The sequence below is a fragment of the Canis lupus genome, chromosome 1 (assembly GCF_011100685.1).
Source record: "Canis lupus familiaris isolate Mischka breed German Shepherd chromosome 1, alternate assembly UU_Cfam_GSD_1.0, whole genome shotgun sequence".
Classification (NCBI taxonomy): Eukaryota; Metazoa; Chordata; class Mammalia; order Carnivora; family Canidae; genus Canis; species Canis lupus.
Genome location: NC_049222.1, coordinates 76,102,316 through 76,119,931, shown reverse-complemented (window position 1 = coordinate 76,119,931; position 17,616 = coordinate 76,102,316). Strand labels below are relative to the sequence as shown.

Below are 17,616 nucleotides of genomic sequence, written 5' to 3'. Positions count from 1 at the left end.
CTATAAACGGTTTTTAAAAAAAATTTTTTAAGTAAGCTCTATGCCCAGCGTGGAACCCAACAGCAGGGCTTAAACTCACAACCCTGAGATCAAGACCTAAGCTGAGATGGAGAGTTAAGGACGCTTAACTGACAGACAGCCACCCCTCACTGTAAACCTTTCAAGATTATATGTGGTAAATTCTATTTTAATGAAATAATCCATTCTGGGTTTAAGAAAAAATTTCAAAACCTTTATTCAATTTCGATATAGTTACACTGAAAAAAAAAAATACTAGAGATTTCCAAAACTGAAAATCAGTATGTACAAAACTCATTGTCAATACCAATAAATTTTAAAATAAGCTGTCAAGATTGATTTGTACAGGAGTAGCAGCATTCATACAGCAAAGACCCTAACCTCCCCCCCATATCAAATGATTAAGAAATTACTACACTTTGAGGAAAAAAAAAAAACAATTGAATGGGTGAAATATAATCACTGATGACTAATCACATTTTAATGCATGATTAATTTTTTTTAAGATTTTATTTATTTATTCATGAGAGACACACACACAGAGAGGCAGAGACATAGGCAGAAAGAGAAGCAGCTTCCCCGCAGGGAGCCTGATGCAGGACTTGATCCCAGGACTCCAGGACTCCGGGATCTGACCTGAGCCAAAGGCAGATGCTCAACCACTGAGCCACCCAGGCGTTCCAAGGCATGATTAATTTTAAGAGATGTGAGATTTAAAGAGAGCATTATAGTTCCTTCACTATTCCTGTTGTGTGCCCATAGACAGGGAAAATATGATCAAAACTCAACAAAAATACAAAGTTGGGAATACAGAGTGAATAGGTCAGAAAAATTTAAGTGAGACTGGGTAATCAATCTTCTTGTTGCTGTAACCTCTGCTACTTTCTCTTAATATTAAGGTAAAACTGTACAAATGATTATGTGACACAAAAAGGCAAGTTTTCTTTGAGTCCGTTTGCACTTTGGATCAATAATATATGCAGCGTGTGCGATGAAAGGGAATTCCCTTCATGTCTTCCCTGTGATCACGGGCGTAGTCCCACAGGTAATAATCCAGAAGAATGGAATTGATCTCTCTGCTGTTTTTTTCACCCTTTTCTTCAATAAGCTCCAGAAGACAATCCCGGATCAGTTCAACACACCAAAGTGAGCATCCTCTGATTTCCACTTCTTGCCTATCCCCATACGAGAACATTTCTCCTGCAAGGGGGAAAAAAACAGAGCAAGAAGTACTGAGCACCAATGATACAAGATCTACTCAGATTTTATTTATTTTTGGTAATTTAAACCACTTCTAAACTGAGGCATTAATTCAAATTGCAAGGTCCACAAGGGCAGGGACTGTGTCTGGCTTGTGTCAATATTCCTGGGACCTGGCACAGCACCTTGCACACACCAGCTCCCTAATAAATATTTGCTGAATGAACACGGGGTAACCATAAATTTAAAAATATGACAAGATTATTAAATTCTTGAAAACAAAGGATTTAAAATTGGGTTTGATGTCAGAAAAAAATATTCCAAACGTTGGAGAACTCCAAGGGGGCCAGGTAAACAGTATCCCCCTCCCTCTCTTGAAAACTGAGCATTGTCTTAGGTACATACTCAGTGCATCAAGGAGAGCCTAGGAAATCAACTTTGTTGACCTGAGCAAAGAGAAGACTACCACTGTTCTTTGGATTCAGGATCCTTCACTCAGGCTCTTCTTGATTACATAGCCGAGCTCCACAGGACTGGCAGTATCTTCAGTGCCCATCTCTGGGGTATATCTGAACCATGCAAGATGGGCACTGGCTGTGCTTTGCCACTCAGACCAGAACTGGGCTCATCAACTCAACTGCCTATGAGGATCAAGGGGACAAAGTGAATGCAGCAGCCACAGGCAAGCTGTCGTGAGCTATAGAACGTGTGCTACCCTGTCTAAAGGTAGATCCAGAGCAACCCAGGTGGCTCAGCAGTTTACCACCACCTTCAGCCCAGGGCCTGATCCTGGAGACCCGGGATCGAGTCCCACGTCGAGCTCCCTGCATGGAGCCTACTTCTCCCTCTGCCTGTGTCTCTCATAAATAAATAAAATCTTTAAAAATAAAAAAATAAAGGTAGATCCAGTGTTCCTGTATTTCTCTCCTTTCACAATAGAAGTCAGAAGGTTTGATTTTTGAGGCACCTGGCTGGCTCTGTTAGTAGGGTATGCAACTCCTGACCTCAAGATCCATAGGGTTGTTGAGTTCAAGCCCCAAGTTGGGCATGGTGCCTACTTTAAAAAAGTCTGATTTCATGTGAAATCTAATTTTTAAAAAATCTCGATTGTCAAGGGTTAGTAACTAAAAGTGCTCAGAACATTGGTTAGACCAAACAACATGGCTTCAGGTTATATTTGGCCTCTGGTCACTTATCTGCACCCTCCCACAGAACTTCAAAGTACCTAAGAGGCCCTGTGACCCACTGAAAATCAGGATAACGCCCCAGCCCCACTAGGTTCTACTCTGTCACCTGGGATCTTAAATAGTGTTACTTATATCCCCTCCATCCAATAAGTGACTGTACTGTTGAAGTGTGTCGCCCAAAAAGTCACATTCAAGTCCTAACTTCTGGTACATGTGAATGTGGCCTAACTTGTAAATAGGATCTTTGCAGATTTAATCAAGTTATAGTACGGTCCTACTGGGTTAGGGTAGGCCTTAAATATCATGACTGGTGCCAGCCCTAGAATCACAGTGAAGAATCTAAATTTAGCCCACCTGCATTGTCAGTACTTATAATTAGGTAAAAAAAATAGGCCTTTGGTAATGAGATGGCTTAAAGATAAAATGGATAGAAAAAACATCTAAATTCACACTAACATAAAGTATTTATTTATTGTATTTACTGTATTTATTAAAAAAAAAAAAAAAGATAAAATGGACAGAAATCTGGGTAGGCCTTCCAAGGGCTGTCCTGGAGATATACAGAAGAGGAGGGAGGAAAAGAAGTTAAGTGTAGCCTATTCTCAAATTTGGAAGAAATATCAATGAAGGGCAGTTAAGGAAGATTCTACCTCATGTAGTTAAGCTACCTGGTTCTAGATTTCACTTAAGATTGTCTTTGAAAATTAGTGTGCTGTATTTGCGTGTGCTCCTTTATGTTTAGAGTTTGCTTCTCCTCTAGTTTGCTAGTAAAGTATTTTCTGAAAAAAAAATCTAACTTTGCTTAAATAAACTTTAAGAGGCAAAGAAATGAGTTCATGTTGTCAGCCTAGCTAAGGATGAAAGAGTATCCTTTAAGAAGCTGGACATAACAGAGGCAGTAACAACAGCTACAGCTAGACATCTGGAAAAGAGCCTCTGGAGTTGGAATAGACAGCAGAAGAAAATTCACACAACTCCGTACAGCTATGCTGATGCTCCCTTACCAGGGGTTTCCTCACAGTAGCAGAGATAGTTGGGTGCTAGCAACATTCAGGAGGAGGAGATGGACAAATCATGAAAAACTGGAAAAAGCTGGGTGGAGGATATAGCATATGAGCTAAGCCCTTGTGGATGTGTAGAATTTGAATTAGAAAAAAGAAAATCTGAGTGAGGGAAACCAGGCAAGACAATGTTTAAGATAGGAACCAGCAATGTATACACTGGCCAGAAAAAGATCAGCTGCATATGGCTACATGGAAAAAAGTCCTGAATGCTTAAATGTTTAAGGTATCCAACAATTAATGATCCAGGACATGAGCATTATGACATAAAACAGCTTGTTAGTTTTCAAATGAAGAAACAGAGGGACAAAATGGACTGCCCAAAGCATAAAACACTGGTAGAAGCAATCACACAATAATGGTATCTTTATATTGTGTTATTCTTTGAGTGACTGAAACCTATTTCACAAGAGAAAATTATTCAGTCATAAAAACTACTGGCTTTTAAAAATAAAGAAAAAAGGGGTTGGGCAGCCCTAGTGGCTCAGCGGTTTAGCACCGCCTTCAGCCCAGGGTGTGGTCCTGGAGACCTGGAATCCAGTCCCACGTCCGGCTTCCTGCATGGAGTCTGCTTCTCCCTCTGCCTGTGTCTCTCTGCCCCTCTCTCTCTCTGTGTGTCTCTCATGAATAAATAAATAAAATCTTAAAAAAAAGAAAAAAGGGGCACTTGCATGGCTCAGATCGTGATCCCAGGGTCCTGGGATCAAGTCCTGTATTGGTCTCCCTGCAAGGAGCTTGCTTTTCCCTTTGCCTGTGTCTCTGCCTCTCTCTGTGTCTCATGAATAAATAAATAAAATCTTTAATAAATAAAAATAAAAAATTAAAAAGTAGCTGGAAATACTATACCCAGAGAAATTAACATAAAAATTATAGAATTTATACATAATTATATATAATTATATTTACTTATATATTCATATATAATATATAATTTATAAGTAAATTTATAATATATAACATAATCAATATATTTAATATAACAAATTTATAATATTTAATATAATTTATAATATTTATGATTATATAATTTTTTCTTATACAAAGACATGTTTAAAAAATAAAGCTAATCAGGGATCCCTGGGTGGCGCAGTGGTTTGGCGCCTGCCTTTGGCCCAGGGCGCGATCCTGGAGACCCAGGATCGAATCCCACGTCAGGCTCCCGGTGCATGGAGCCTGCTTCTCCCTCTGCCTGTGTCTCTGCCTCTCTCTCTCTCTCACTGTGTGCCTATCATAAATTTAAAAAAATAAAAAATAAAAAAATAAAGCTAATCACTAAATTGTACTCCTGAAACCAATATCACACTCTATGTCAACTAACTAGAATTCAAGGAAAAATTTTTTTTAAAAAGCAAATTTTCACACAAACACAATTATCTACACTCTCCTATTATAAAAAAGTTCCCACTCCTGGGAATCAATCAAATCCAACAACGGTAAATAAAGAAGCCTAGAAAAATGAGTGACCCATGCCAGATAACATAGTGGCAGACCTCGGAGCCTCCTGATTTGAAATCCACTCCATGTTCCCTTTTTTATTTTACAACATAGTATGCCCCTCACCTCCTCACTAGCACTCTTTAAATACTACATCTGGGCAGCCCCGGTGGCGCAGTGGTTTAGCGCCGCCTGCAGCCCAAGGCGTGATCCTGGAGACCGGGGATCGAGTCCCAGTTGGGCTCCCTGCATGGAGCCCGCTTCTCCCTCTGCCTATGTCTCTGCCTGTCTCTCTGAATGAATAAATAAATAAATAAATAAATCTTAAAAAAAAAAAAAAAAGTACTACACCTGATGAGCCTTGCATCTGTCGCCTGCTTGTCACTCACCTTTGGGGGAATAGAAATTTTAGTTTCATTTTATTATGAAGCTCAGAAATTAGAATGTCTAAGGAGGGTCATTTCCTACATTCCACAGTGTAAATAAAAACAAAAAGCATTTTGTTTGCCTCCTGCATTTTTCTTCACAAGTGCTTTTAACAACAAACAGTGGTGGTTTTTTGTTTTGTTTTGTTTTTTAAGGAAAGGAGAACTGTGAAAGAAACGAGACAGACTCAAACACAATTCACAGTATGACAAAGAATGTCTTAATTAAACTAGCAAACCTCTAAGAAGCTTTTCTAGTAGTTCCTTGGAGTATTTCAGGGCTCCCAGGTGAGCAAGAACCTGAGGTAATCTATAGTCAGCAAACATGGTGATACTGGAGATGTCTGTAAAGCAGCCGTCTCCTTTCCCCTCTAACACACTCCACGTATCTGCCACGAGGATTTGGGCCCGTTTGTAAAAAGAAATTCTTTTCCCCTGATGAATGAAAAGAATATAAATGTTACCTGAGTATCCAAAAGCTTCATGTATGCTATTAAAAAAAATAAAAGGCACAGGTTGAAAACATTTCTCAAGGGTGCAATAATTTTAACTGTTAGTAAGAATTTATGCACCTTTTATAGGAAAAAAAAAAGAGAGTCTAATAAATATTAAATTATCTCTTTCACTCCAAATTTACTTCCTATATTTTTCAAGGCACATAAAATACAATTGTGGTAACTGTGGTATTATTTACTGTTCTTTTTCAATGACATTATTTCATATACATATATTTCATATACATATTTCTGTATCACTGTAATGCATCCACTTATTCTTTTTAATGGCTAGACAGTATCTCTTTAGGAAGCTTCTTAAATTTTTCTGATTGCAACATAATTCACGTTAATTGTATAAAATATAGAAAAGTATAAAGAAAATAATCATCCTTAAACTCATCTCTGAAGAGAATCACAACATTCATTTTTTTAACTGCAGTCTTTCAGTTAATATGAGAAATGTATTTCAAAGATAAAGACATAGGGCAGCCCAGGTAGCTCAGCATTTAGCGCCGCCTTCAGCCCAGGGTGTGATCCTGGAGACCTGGGATCAAGTCCCACGTCGGACTCCCTGCATGGAGCCTGCTTCTCCCTCTGCCTGTGTCTCTGCCTCTCTCTCTGTGTGTTCTCATGAATAAATAAAATCTTTAAAAAAAATTATAATACCCTTGCAAAAAACAAAACAAAGAATAAGATTCAAAAAAAAAAAAAAAAAAAAAGAATAAGATTCAAGTGAGGAGTCCAAAAATAAATTCAAGTCATCTATAAAACATTTTAACAAAAAAAAAAAAAAAAATTTTTTTAACAAGCTGATACGGTTTTAGTCATCAAATGATTTTAGTAATAAAATTCTTAATTTCTAAAATATTAATTTATATCACTGATATTACCAACAAATCCAAAATAAAAATTCCCTACATTTTCCATAATAGTGCTTGGTGATGGGACGCCTGGGTGGCCCAGCAGTTGAGCGTCTGCCTTCAGCTTAGGGCCTGATCCCAGAATCCAGGATCGAGTCCCTTATCCGGCTCCCTGCATGGAGCCTGCTTCTCCCTCTGCCTGTGTCTCTGCCTCTGTGTGTGTGTATCTCATGAATAAATAAATCTTTAAAAAATATATTGTTTAGTGATAAAATATGTTCAAAATAGTTACCTTTATAAAATAATTATCAATGAAAATAATCCATGACCATGAGTTGATTTTCTTCAACAAATTTATCACGAACAAAATAGAAAGGTCAAGAATTACAAATGCTTAAGAGTAACAAAATGTTTCTTTTTTAAAATACTTTATTTATTTATTCATGAGAGACTCAGAGAGAGAGGCAGAGGGAGAATCAGGCTCCCTGTGGGGAACCCGATGCAGGACTCGTTCCCAGGACCCTGGGATCTTGACCTGAGCCAAAGGCAGACCCTCAACCACTGAGCCACGAGGTGCCCAAAATGTTTTTGTTTTTTTAGAGATTTTATTTTTTGAGAGAGAGAGAGACAGAGACAGAGATAGCGAGAGAAAGCTCAAGTAGGGAGGCAAGGGAGAAGCAAGCTATCTGCTAAGCCATCCAGTGCCCCCATAAAATAAGACTGATTATAGTATCAAAAAAGTTCATGATTTTTATGCACATTTATCAGTATGACAGAATAAAGACAACCTGAGGGAAACCAATTTTTTTTTAAGACTTATTTATTCATGAGAGACACAGGCAGAGGGCTCCTCAGTGGGGAGCCTGATATAGGACTCGATCCTGAATCCCAGGATCACGCCCTGAGCCAAAGGCAGTCGCTCAACCACTGAGCCACCCAAGTATCCCAAAGCCAATTTCTTCATTGGGACTTTTACATTGCTACTATATGCTCTAAATCAGAGTTGCTTTGGAAATATATCTGAATTTTAAAGCTTCCTGATTCTGGAATACCAGGTTGGGAAATCACTGATCTAAAATCTGTCTGAATTAAAATTTTCTAATTTGGGTAGCCCCGGTGGCTCAGCCGTTTAGTGCCGCCTTGGGCCCAGAGTGTGATCCTGGGAGTCCTGCATCATGCTCCTGCATGGAGCCTGCTTCTCCCTTTGCCTGTGTCTCTGCCTCTCTCTCTCTCTGCATCTCTATAAATAAATAAATAAAATCTTTAAAAAAAATAAAATAAATTGACTAATCAAAACATTAAGTGAGCACCCACTATGTGCTCAAGTGCTATGTTAGGAATCACAGAAAATATGCTGCTTTTGTTAACACTAATGATAATCTTTTGAAAAAAATAAAAAATATAATATTCCTTTAAGAAAGTGTCAGAATCCAGGCAGCCCGGGTGGCTCAGCGGTTTAGGCCACCTTCAGTCCAGGGCCTGACCCTGGAGACCTGGGATCCAGTCCCACATCAGGGTCCCGGCATGGAGCCAGCTTCTCCCTCTGCCAGTCTCTGCCTCTCTCTCTCTCTCCCTCTCCCTCTCTGTCTCTGTCTCTCATGAATAAATAAAATCTTTAAAAAAAAAAGTGTCAGAATCCTTAAGCATGATTTTTGTTATGTTTTGGAGATTTTTTTGTTTTTTTAGGGGTGTTTGTGTGGCTTAGTCCGTTAACTGTCTGTCTTCAGCTCAGGTCATAATCCCAGTGTCCTGGAATCGAGTCCTACATCAGGCTCCCTGCTCATTTGGGAGTCTGCTTCTCCCTCTGCCTCTCCCCTGGCTTGTGTTCTCTCTCTCTCAAATAAGTAAATATTTTCTTAAATGTGTTTTAGAAATGAGTACTGATGGGAGATAGTTCAGATACTAACATTCATTTAAGGGGATCCCTGGGTGGCTCAGCAGTTTAGCGCCTGCCTTTGGCCCAGGGCGTGATCCTGGAGTCCCGGGATCAAGTCCCATGTCCGGCTCCTGGCATGGAGCCTGCTTCTCCTTCTGCCTGTGTCTCTGCCTCTTTATCATAAATAAATAAATAAATAAATCTAAAAAAAAAAAACATATATCAGCCTTAGTACTGGGTGTTATGCTATATGTTGGCAAATTGAAGTCCAATAAAAAAATATACAAAAAAAGAAGCTAATTAAATATATATATATATATAAAATGAATCTCTATTCTGGCACGGTTTTTAAAAATTGAACCTTTCAGCACAAAGCAAATCAAAAGCACTGTGCTGTAATAAAATAGAAACTCAGCAAATTGCTTACTAAATTGGTATTATAATCTACAAAAAAGTTTGCTCTTTCTTCCATAAAAACATAGAACCCAGAACAACTTCAAAGCAAACAAACTACATGATCTCATGAATTTATTCCACCTTGACGTCGTCTTAAATTTACTCTCAGCCCTTCTTCTGCTACAACCAATGTTGATTCTGGAATACATGGATTCTTAGCCACATGAATGGCAGTTTGATTTTTTTATACGCTAGTACACTTAGATGGCCTGAATGTAAACCAAGGAATTTGACTCACAATTTCTTTTAAAAAGGCTGAAATGACATACTTCAAAGACAAAGATAAATCTCAAAGTAACCTCTCGCATTAGGAAAATGATTGGTCAGAACAAAATGAAGTTCAGTAGTGGCCTAGGGCCTCTTTTCTAGGAAACGACTCTGCCCCACCCACAGACCCTGTGGTCACACTTAATTGGTCATAATCCCTGCGAATACAATCAGTATTTGCCCAGGAATTTTAGGACAGTAGCTGAGAGGGTGTCTACTCCATCACCTCTCTCTGGTGGTTGAAGCCATAAGATGCAAACAAAATTCACAAACCTTTTCTACTTCATGGAGAAAGCTAGTCTGTGGTCACAAAAAGTATGGAGCAAGAGAAGAAAAGAGGAGAGACTGAATCCTGATGGCATTCAGTCCCTGATGCTACACGTTCCAATCCTCAAATTCTTCATTTTGCTTAAGCTTTCTCTGATTTTGTGTTTGTCGCTTGCAATTAAAAGAATCTTGCTCTATGTTGGGAAATTGAATTTAAGTAAAATTTAAAATAATAATAAATAAATAAAAGAATCATAACATACATAACCAGGTATCTCTCACTTTGCAGAACTGAAAAACTAGCTATTTATTACCTGACTAAATGGCCTAAAATAAACCAGTTAACCTGTTTCGACTTTGGTTTCTGATCTGTGAACAGGACTATACTGATCCTCGTCCTTAGGCCCCACAGAGCTCTTCTGTGGATTGGATGAGAGTGTACATGCAAACACCTTGTAAATCATAAAGAGTGATTTAAACAGTATTATTGGTTATTTTTGTTTGTTGAATTGTTATTTCAAAAGGGTGGCTTTAGGGATGACTGGGTGGCTCAGCGGTTGAGCTTCTGCCTTTGGCTCAGGACATGATTCTGGGATCTGGGATTCATTCAGTCCCGCATCGGGCTCCCAGCGAGGAGCCTGCTTCTCCTTCCCTGTCTTTCATGAATAAATAAATAAATAAATAAATAAATAAATAAATAAATAAATAAACAAACAAACTTAAAACAAAAACAAAAAAGTGGCTTTAAAATTTCAGTATGATTAAGCATTAGTAACCTATTCAATAGATTTATACTATGTGATTCCTCTGAAGTTGCTTTCAATTCTGTCACAGTTAAGATACACAATGATAATGAATTCTAAAAGAAATTTGACAAAAATCAGAACCCAGGTGTACACTGGGAAGGTATACCAAATGCTTACCATTTTAAAAGTATATCTGTTTAAAGAGAAAGAAAATTAACACTGTTCAAGTATTCTGTGTGTGAAAAAGAAGACACACAGTACGTACATACATTAGAGCCTCAAAAAAAAACCTTTACTAGACAGAATTTAGAAATACATTCTGATTTTCATCCAATGAAGTAAACATTCCTGAAATTCTAAAAGGATCTCATTATCCTTGAGTAGCAACATCATACTGAAGGTTCAGTGCTTTGTAGGTCTGAAAGATTTTAAAAGGACAAAGGAAAAAGAACAGAAGAGTAAAGGAAGTACAATAATTAGAAAACGTAAGATAATGTCTTTGAAACACTAACAACTTTGTTATTGTTCCTTGTCCACAAGGAATGAACTTCAACACTTAAGTTTTTATTCTCAAAAGGAGTTCTGGAAGTAAAAGAGTTAACCGTCAGAAGATACTAAGAATTCTAAAATCCTCAACGGAAGCAGCTCACCTCAAACTGAGTCACGTCTCTGTAGGAAGGAAAGCTTTCAACTACCAGGTGCATTAACTTCTGTGCACTTTTTTCACTTTTCCGGACACAGTTAAGAAAAGAGCCTTGGAACTTCTCAAGCAGAATTTTCCCGGTTTCATTAAGAATCCGATGCCTCTCTTCTATCAAAGGCATGGGAACGTCCGTGTCAGAACGGAATATATGCTTCACCTGGTCCAGGGTCGCGGTGGCATAGTAGGAAGCACTAGTTATAGGAATCCCTTGGGGAAAAAAGAAAATGCAAAGGAACACTGTCATAGCTTTATACTCATCAGACCCTTGCTTTTACAACATACAGCAATATGACAGCAAATCAGTGTTACAGGAATGCACTAAAAAGATTTTAAAAAATCAGAAGCATACCCCTCATTTTCTATTTTCTCATCGGTCTTTATTCACCCGTTTCTAACAACTATATTACATCAGATGCATTTTGACTGCATAAAATGTGTTATATTTGTCCATTTGTTCTTCAGATGTCATCAAAGTGGCGTTCTTTAGAAAAAAACTGACTTCAGGAAAGCCTGGGTGGCTTAGTGGTTGAGCATCTGCCTTTGGCTCAGGTCGTGATCCCGGGTCCCAGCACGGGGCTCCCCGCAGGAAGCCTGGTTTTCCCTCTGCCTAGGTCTCTGCCTCTCTGTGTCTCTCATGAATGAATGAATGAATGAATGAATGAATGAATGAATGAATGAATAATAAATAAATAAATAAAATATTTTTTAAAGAGATAAAGAAAACTGAGTTTAGCCCCTAACTGCTATGATGCTAGGATCATCTCTCAGTGACCGAGGCCTTAAGGCCAGCCCCTTCTCTCACTTTCAAGCAGAGAAGCACCTCTTTATGTTAAGCAAGGAAGAACTTCCAGCTCGCCTCACTGACCCGTAGGCCCCCGAGCCGACTGGTTCCCGGGGACCCTCCCGGCGCATGGAAGCCTCACGGGCCGCTGGCCGGTCGGAGCGGGAAGGGGCACCAACCTTCGTCCAGGGCTCTGTTGACCGCGGCGCACAAGGACCAGTACCCGCTGTACGTCCTGCCCTTGTACCCCACCAGACATTTGTGCTCGTCGTGCTCCGACCAGAAGGAGAAGTTGAGCGTGTCCGTCACGAACACCCAGCTGACCGCGGCCTCGTCGGCCGCCCTCGGATTCAGCTCGTGAAGAGCCTTCCAGGCTCCCGGGCTCAGCTCGGGGCCCGAGGCCTTGGCAAGCAGCAGCTCGGCCACACTGCGCACGCCTCCGCCGTCAATGGACACATCCCGACTCTTCCCCGCGACGAATTCCGCGGACTCCCTGGGGCCGAGGGGCCCGTCCATCCCGCCACTCCCCTTGGGACCGGTGGACGGCGCTTCCCCGCGTGGGAGGGCCGCCCTCGCTCCCCTCTCTGAGCGAGGCCAGGGCGCGGGTCCCTCGGCACATCCCCCTCCCCGCCGGGGCCGCACGGAAACCCGACAACGCGACCAGCTTCCGGGCTCCCTCCCTAGGCCGCGGGGCCGCTCGTGGGGCTAAGGCCCGAGGCACTTCCGGGAGCGCGGCCCCGCCCACTCCAGCCCGGGCGCGCGCCGAGGGCCCATTTCCGGTTCCGAAGGTCCGGAAACTGGCTGGAGGGTCCGGCGGGAGCCAGCTGGCAGCGGCGCTCCCTGCGGCCCCGGCGTGCGGCTCCGCCATTTTGTGGACGTTTCCGCCTCCCCCCGGGCGCTGGTAGTGCGGCTGGCCGCCGTGGCCCGAGCCGCGGAGACTCCAGGCGCTTTGTGCGGCGCTGCCCTTCCCGGTCTCCCGCCCCTCCCTCTCCGCAGCGGGCGAAACGCGGGCCAGGCGCTGCCGGCGACGCTCGGCGTCCGGATTCCTGGGCCGGGACGAGCCTCCCGGCGCCGGTTCTAGGGGGGAAGGGGGCAGGGAGCTGAACCGCCCCCGCCGGACCACGACAGTAGTCGGCTGGCGGGTCCCCCCAACACCATCTCCCAGCCTGGACCCTTCTGGTGCCAAATTCCAGGCCCACTGGGAGGCCGTATGGACGTTTCAGATAAGCTGAGACGTTCGGAGAAACGGATGAGAAAACAAATGTATTGAGAAGTTAATGTCGTGTGCCTGGAATCGTGCTCTCCTAGTGAACCTCACAGAATCTGTACTCCTTTTTGCGGGAGAAGCTGTATGGATCCGTGGTTCGCCCCTGGTGACAGCCGTGGGATTCAAGCCCTTCTTGATTAATCCCAAGTCTGGGGCACTTTCTATGGACCATGCTCACCGATGCCGACCATGCTGGTCAAGTGGTGACTTTGTTAGTGGCTCCAATGAGGAGACATTATAAGAGGAAATAAGTATCATCTTTCAGCCCCAAACTTAAAAAAAAAAAAAAAAAAGACTTTTTAAAAGAATGAGTAGAGAGGCACCCTATCCATTAGTGATGATCCAAATTTGCCTAGTGATGAAATTTTAGTGTAGAGGCAATGTATTTTTGCTCTCCTTCAGAAGCTTAAATCTCTATGGGTAATATGAAATGTTCCTACCCTTTTGAAAATCAACTATTAAAATAACAGTAGTCATCTCCAGTTATTGACAGTAACGAATCTTGGAATTGGAGAATTTGGGGAAGATTCAGAATTTTTACGTTTGACAACTGTGTCCCCAGAGAAGAATATCTTCCTATCTCCAGTTTCATTTTGCTAAGAAAAGAAACTTTAAGGACTTCACTGTGATTTGTTTTTCCAGAAGTCACTAGTACATTAATACACTTGTTGAATAAATGTAAATCTGTTGACTTGGGATTTCTCCTGTCTACCCCAGGAGCTCTAAGTCTTGGGAGTTAAATTGATTAGCAAGAGAGGGCCTGGGTGGCTCAGTCAGTTAAGAGTCTGACTTTGGCTCAAGTCATGATCTTGAGGCCTTGGGATAGAGCCTCAACCTTTTCACCGCACCCCCCCACACACATACACACACACCCTGATGTGGTTCCCTACTCACTCGGAGGTCTGCTTGTCCCTCTTCCTCTCCCTCTACCCTTCTGCACCCGCTCCACCCTGCTCATGCCCTCTCTTTTCCCTCAAATAAAATCTTTAAAAAGGTTGATTAGCAAGAAAATCTGGCAATCTACAAAAGAATTCAGGAGGGTATATAATAGAGGCCATTTTCTCTGAGGCTTCTTGACAGAAAACAAAAACCAACAACTTAGATTCCTAATATGTTAAGGATATTGAGTTAGACACTAAGAGTAGTGTAAATAATAAAATATGCTTCCTTCTCTCCACTTATTACTGAGATAAAGCATAAATTGTGTGTGGTAGATGGCTTTATTTCTTTAATATGTGTACAAGATGTTAGGAATACAAAAAGGGAATTATGTACTCGGTGTTCGCTCCCTCCTTCTTCCTTCCCGGTAGAATCCTGATGTCATTCAGGGATCCCTTTTACCCATAGCTGATGTAGCTCAGCATTATGAGCTCCAGGAATGGTCTGGACTGATCTAAGATCACTATCTTGCAAGGGCTGGGTTAGGATCAAATATGTTCCCCCACTTCACCTCAGTGAATTGCAAGATAGGCTTGAAGGATGCTTCCAGAAAAGCATTTCCAGGAGAACCTCCAGAAGTGATTCATACTCCCTGTGGACATGATTGAGCTTGGATATGAGGTGTGAAATTGCTACCATCCTTTTGATGGCAACCTGCGTATGAGGTCAACACATGGATAAGGCCAAAAGAATAGCAAAGAAATGGAGCTGGAATAGATTATGTCAACTCTCGAGTCTGTCCCATTTTTGGATCTCGTTATGTGAGCTAATAAACTTCCTTACAATTTAAAGCAATTTTGAGTTGGGTTTTCTGTAACTTGCTATGAAGTTCTGTCTTACACAGGTAGCAAATACAGATATGGTCTCTTATGATCTAGTGAGGAATGCAAATGTCTGGTTAGTAGTATATTTCAAGCAACAGTAAACTATAGTGACTAATTACAAAGGGGATTGTTTGTCTCATATAATAAATCCAGAACTGATATGGCTGTTTGAGAATGTCAGCAAGGAACTAGGCTCCTTGGCTTTGTCACCAGGGATACCTAGAATATGACTTTTGTCTTTATGGTTGGAGGATGTGCTCTATCCTTATGGGCATTGTGTCCACAAAAAGAAGAATGAAAATAAAAGGGGCAAAGAGCCCAAGGAACATGCCTGCTGAGTTTTTTTCTTTTGAAAATCTTTGCCAGAAGCTCTACTCTGCAGGCATAGGCTTTTGAAGAGAAGATCAAGATGACCTCTAAATAGTCCCTGAACTTGCATTTTCAGGGTTAACAAAGGGAGAAGGCATGATAAATGATGTGTCCCTATCACCTTTCCCCCTCCTACACAATTTCCAAGCTAGATTATTCCAGTCATCAAGAAAGCCATCATTCTGAATAGCTAAATTAAATGTCATGCATTGGCAACAATCACTGCTCCATCTGTTATTTTCTCTCATGATAGACTATGGCAGAAACTTAAAGAAATGGTGGGGTAAGAGGTATTCTTGAGGAAAAGTTGCAAAAGTTGTCATGTGCAATGGATGGACAGTAGACATTGCTAGGAGACTAATTTTTCAGATATGTGGAAGGAAAGCAGAGAAGTAAAATGGATTTTTGAAGACAGGACATCTCAATTATTTTCATTTCCCCTGACTCTCCTGAAGTGATCAACAGACAAAAGATCCAAGAAGGCTTAGGAGAAAAGAGATACAGTTCACTAGTGCAGTAATTTTCCTCTGTTCCTTTCCTCCTTGCTTTATCCATTTATAGCATTTAAATGGACCACTTCCTTGAAATTTACTCTAGGCTCCTGGGGCATTATATTATCCTGGTTTTCTTAGCAGCATTCAAAGCTTTTTCTCTTCCTACTCTCTTACTGTGTGTAAAATGTTCCATCTACAGGCTTTGGGTTAGGGATAGAATGGACTCTTTCTGGTGAAAACTCTGACTCTTAAATAGTTTATGCTTTGAAATATTTAGTTATAATGGAATAAATATATAATCTCCAACATAAATCATTAACATGATTATTTCAGTTCAAATTCAATTAGAATTTTTGAACCATAGTTTGCCTTTAACTAGAGAAATTAGTATTTCCTACTCAGGGGGAAGAACCAAACATCATAAAAAAAAAAAAAAAAAAACAAAAAACAAAAAACAGTGCAAAACTTCCAGTTTGATGAACACTTAGAGGTTTGAGGAGAATGACATGCTCAGAAGAGCATGGAAACTTTTTGCCCCTTTTCATATAATTTGCCCTATATGTCTATCTGGTTGTTCCTGGATTTTATCCTTTAATAATAAATGAGTAATCTATTGTTTTCCTTGCTATCTAGAAAACACAACAGAGGGGTGCATGGGTGGCTCAATTGGTTCAGCATCTGCCTTCGGCTCAGGCTGTCATCTCAGGGTCCTGGTATCCAGCCCTGTGTCTCCCTCCTCCCTGCTCAGCAGAGTCTGCTTCTCCCTTTCCCTCTGCCCCTCCCCCTGCTTGTGTTCTCTCTCTTTCTCTCAAAGAGCATAAACAGGAGGAGCAGCAAAGAGAGGGAGAAGCATGCTCCCCCTGGAGCAGGAAGCCGGACACAAGGCTCCATCCCAGGACCCTGGGATCATGACCTGAGCCAAAGGCGGATGCCTAACTGACTGAGCCATCCAAGCATCCCTCAAATAAATAAAACGTTAAAACAGACACACACACCAGAGTTGTGCAACAAACTACACAGCCCTTGAGAGATTTTCTGAGTTCTACTGATGTTCGCTTACAAGTCATGCACAAGACTAAAAGGTCATCAAAGAGGTGATTTTTTTTTTTATGGTTTTATTTATTTATTCATGAGAGACGCAGAGAGAGAGAGGCAGAGGGAGAAGCAGGCTCCTCACAGGGAGCCTGATGTGTGACTTGATCCTGGATCCTGGGATCAGGCCCTGAGCCAAAGGCAGATGCTCAATCGCTGAGCCACCCAGGTGTCCTCGAAGAGGTGATTTAAATGATGTTGAAAATCATCAGTTCCTGACAGATTCTCTTCACCACAATCCAAACTTGGTGTATGCACTGCTTTACAAATGAGATCTCTTTGAACAATCTTGAACTGTCCACTTCTGGATTTAATGCAAAATATTGATCCAGTAATCACCTTCTTTAGTTCCAGGTTGCTAGAAGCTGAACCTGAGCTGATAGTGGAATGGATCCTAGAAATGATCAGGCAAGGAATCGTTGCACCAACAAGCTGAAGAAATTTCTAGAACTGAAATTCAAATATGTAGAAGAGGGGCAGCAGGTCTTTGAGTTATTTTATTTCCGGGAAACAGAAGTAGATTGCCTGACATATCCTCTATTAAGGAGGATCACACAAATGTGTTTCCCTTGCACACTTTGATTTGGAGAATTGGTGCCAGTTGGCAATAGATCATTCAGCTAGACTATAGTGCAAAAAGTGAGGGAGGGGTCACAACAATAATAAATGTAAAAACCTGCTTTTAAAACAAGTACAGGGGCACCTGGCTGGCTCAGTCAGTAGAGCACATGACTCACTTGATCTCGGGCTTATGAGTTTGAGCCCCACATTAGGTATAGAGATTACTTAAAAATAAAACCTTAGGGTGGAGGATGGGAAGATGGGGTAACTGGGTGATGCGCACTAAGGAGGG

General features: G+C 41.2%; 1 protein-coding gene across 1 annotated transcript; it reads right to left on the bottom strand.

Moving 5' to 3' along the window:
- Positions 1-210: 210 nt before the first annotated feature.
- Positions 211-12,470, bottom strand: C1H9orf64 (chromosome 1 C9orf64 homolog). Its single transcript, XM_038526968.1, has 4 exons — positions 11,958-12,470; positions 10,945-11,204; positions 5,565-5,760; positions 211-1,218 (listed from the first exon to the last, which is right to left on the bottom strand). The coding sequence occupies exons 1-4, from the start codon at positions 12,292-12,294 to the stop codon at positions 986-988; spliced, it is 1,026 nt and encodes a 341-aa protein (XP_038382896.1). The 5' UTR covers positions 12,295-12,470; the 3' UTR covers positions 211-985.
- Between the last annotated feature and the right edge of the window lie 5,146 nt (positions 12,471-17,616).

Excerpts from the sequence above, each read along its gene's own strand:
- C1H9orf64 (XM_038526968.1), bottom strand. The coding sequence starts at position 12,294 with ATGGACGGGCCCCTCGGCCCCAGGGAGTCCGCGGAATTCGTCGCGGGG. Across the intron at positions 11,205-11,957 it reads CAACAGAGCCCTGGACGAAG|GGATTCCTATAACTAGTGCT; the intron begins GTTGGTGCCCCT and ends TTTTTCCCCAAG. Across the intron at positions 5,761-10,944 it reads GAGACGTGACTCAGTTTGAG|GGGAAAAGAATTTCTTTTTA; the intron begins GTGAGCTGCTTC and ends TTCATTCATCAG.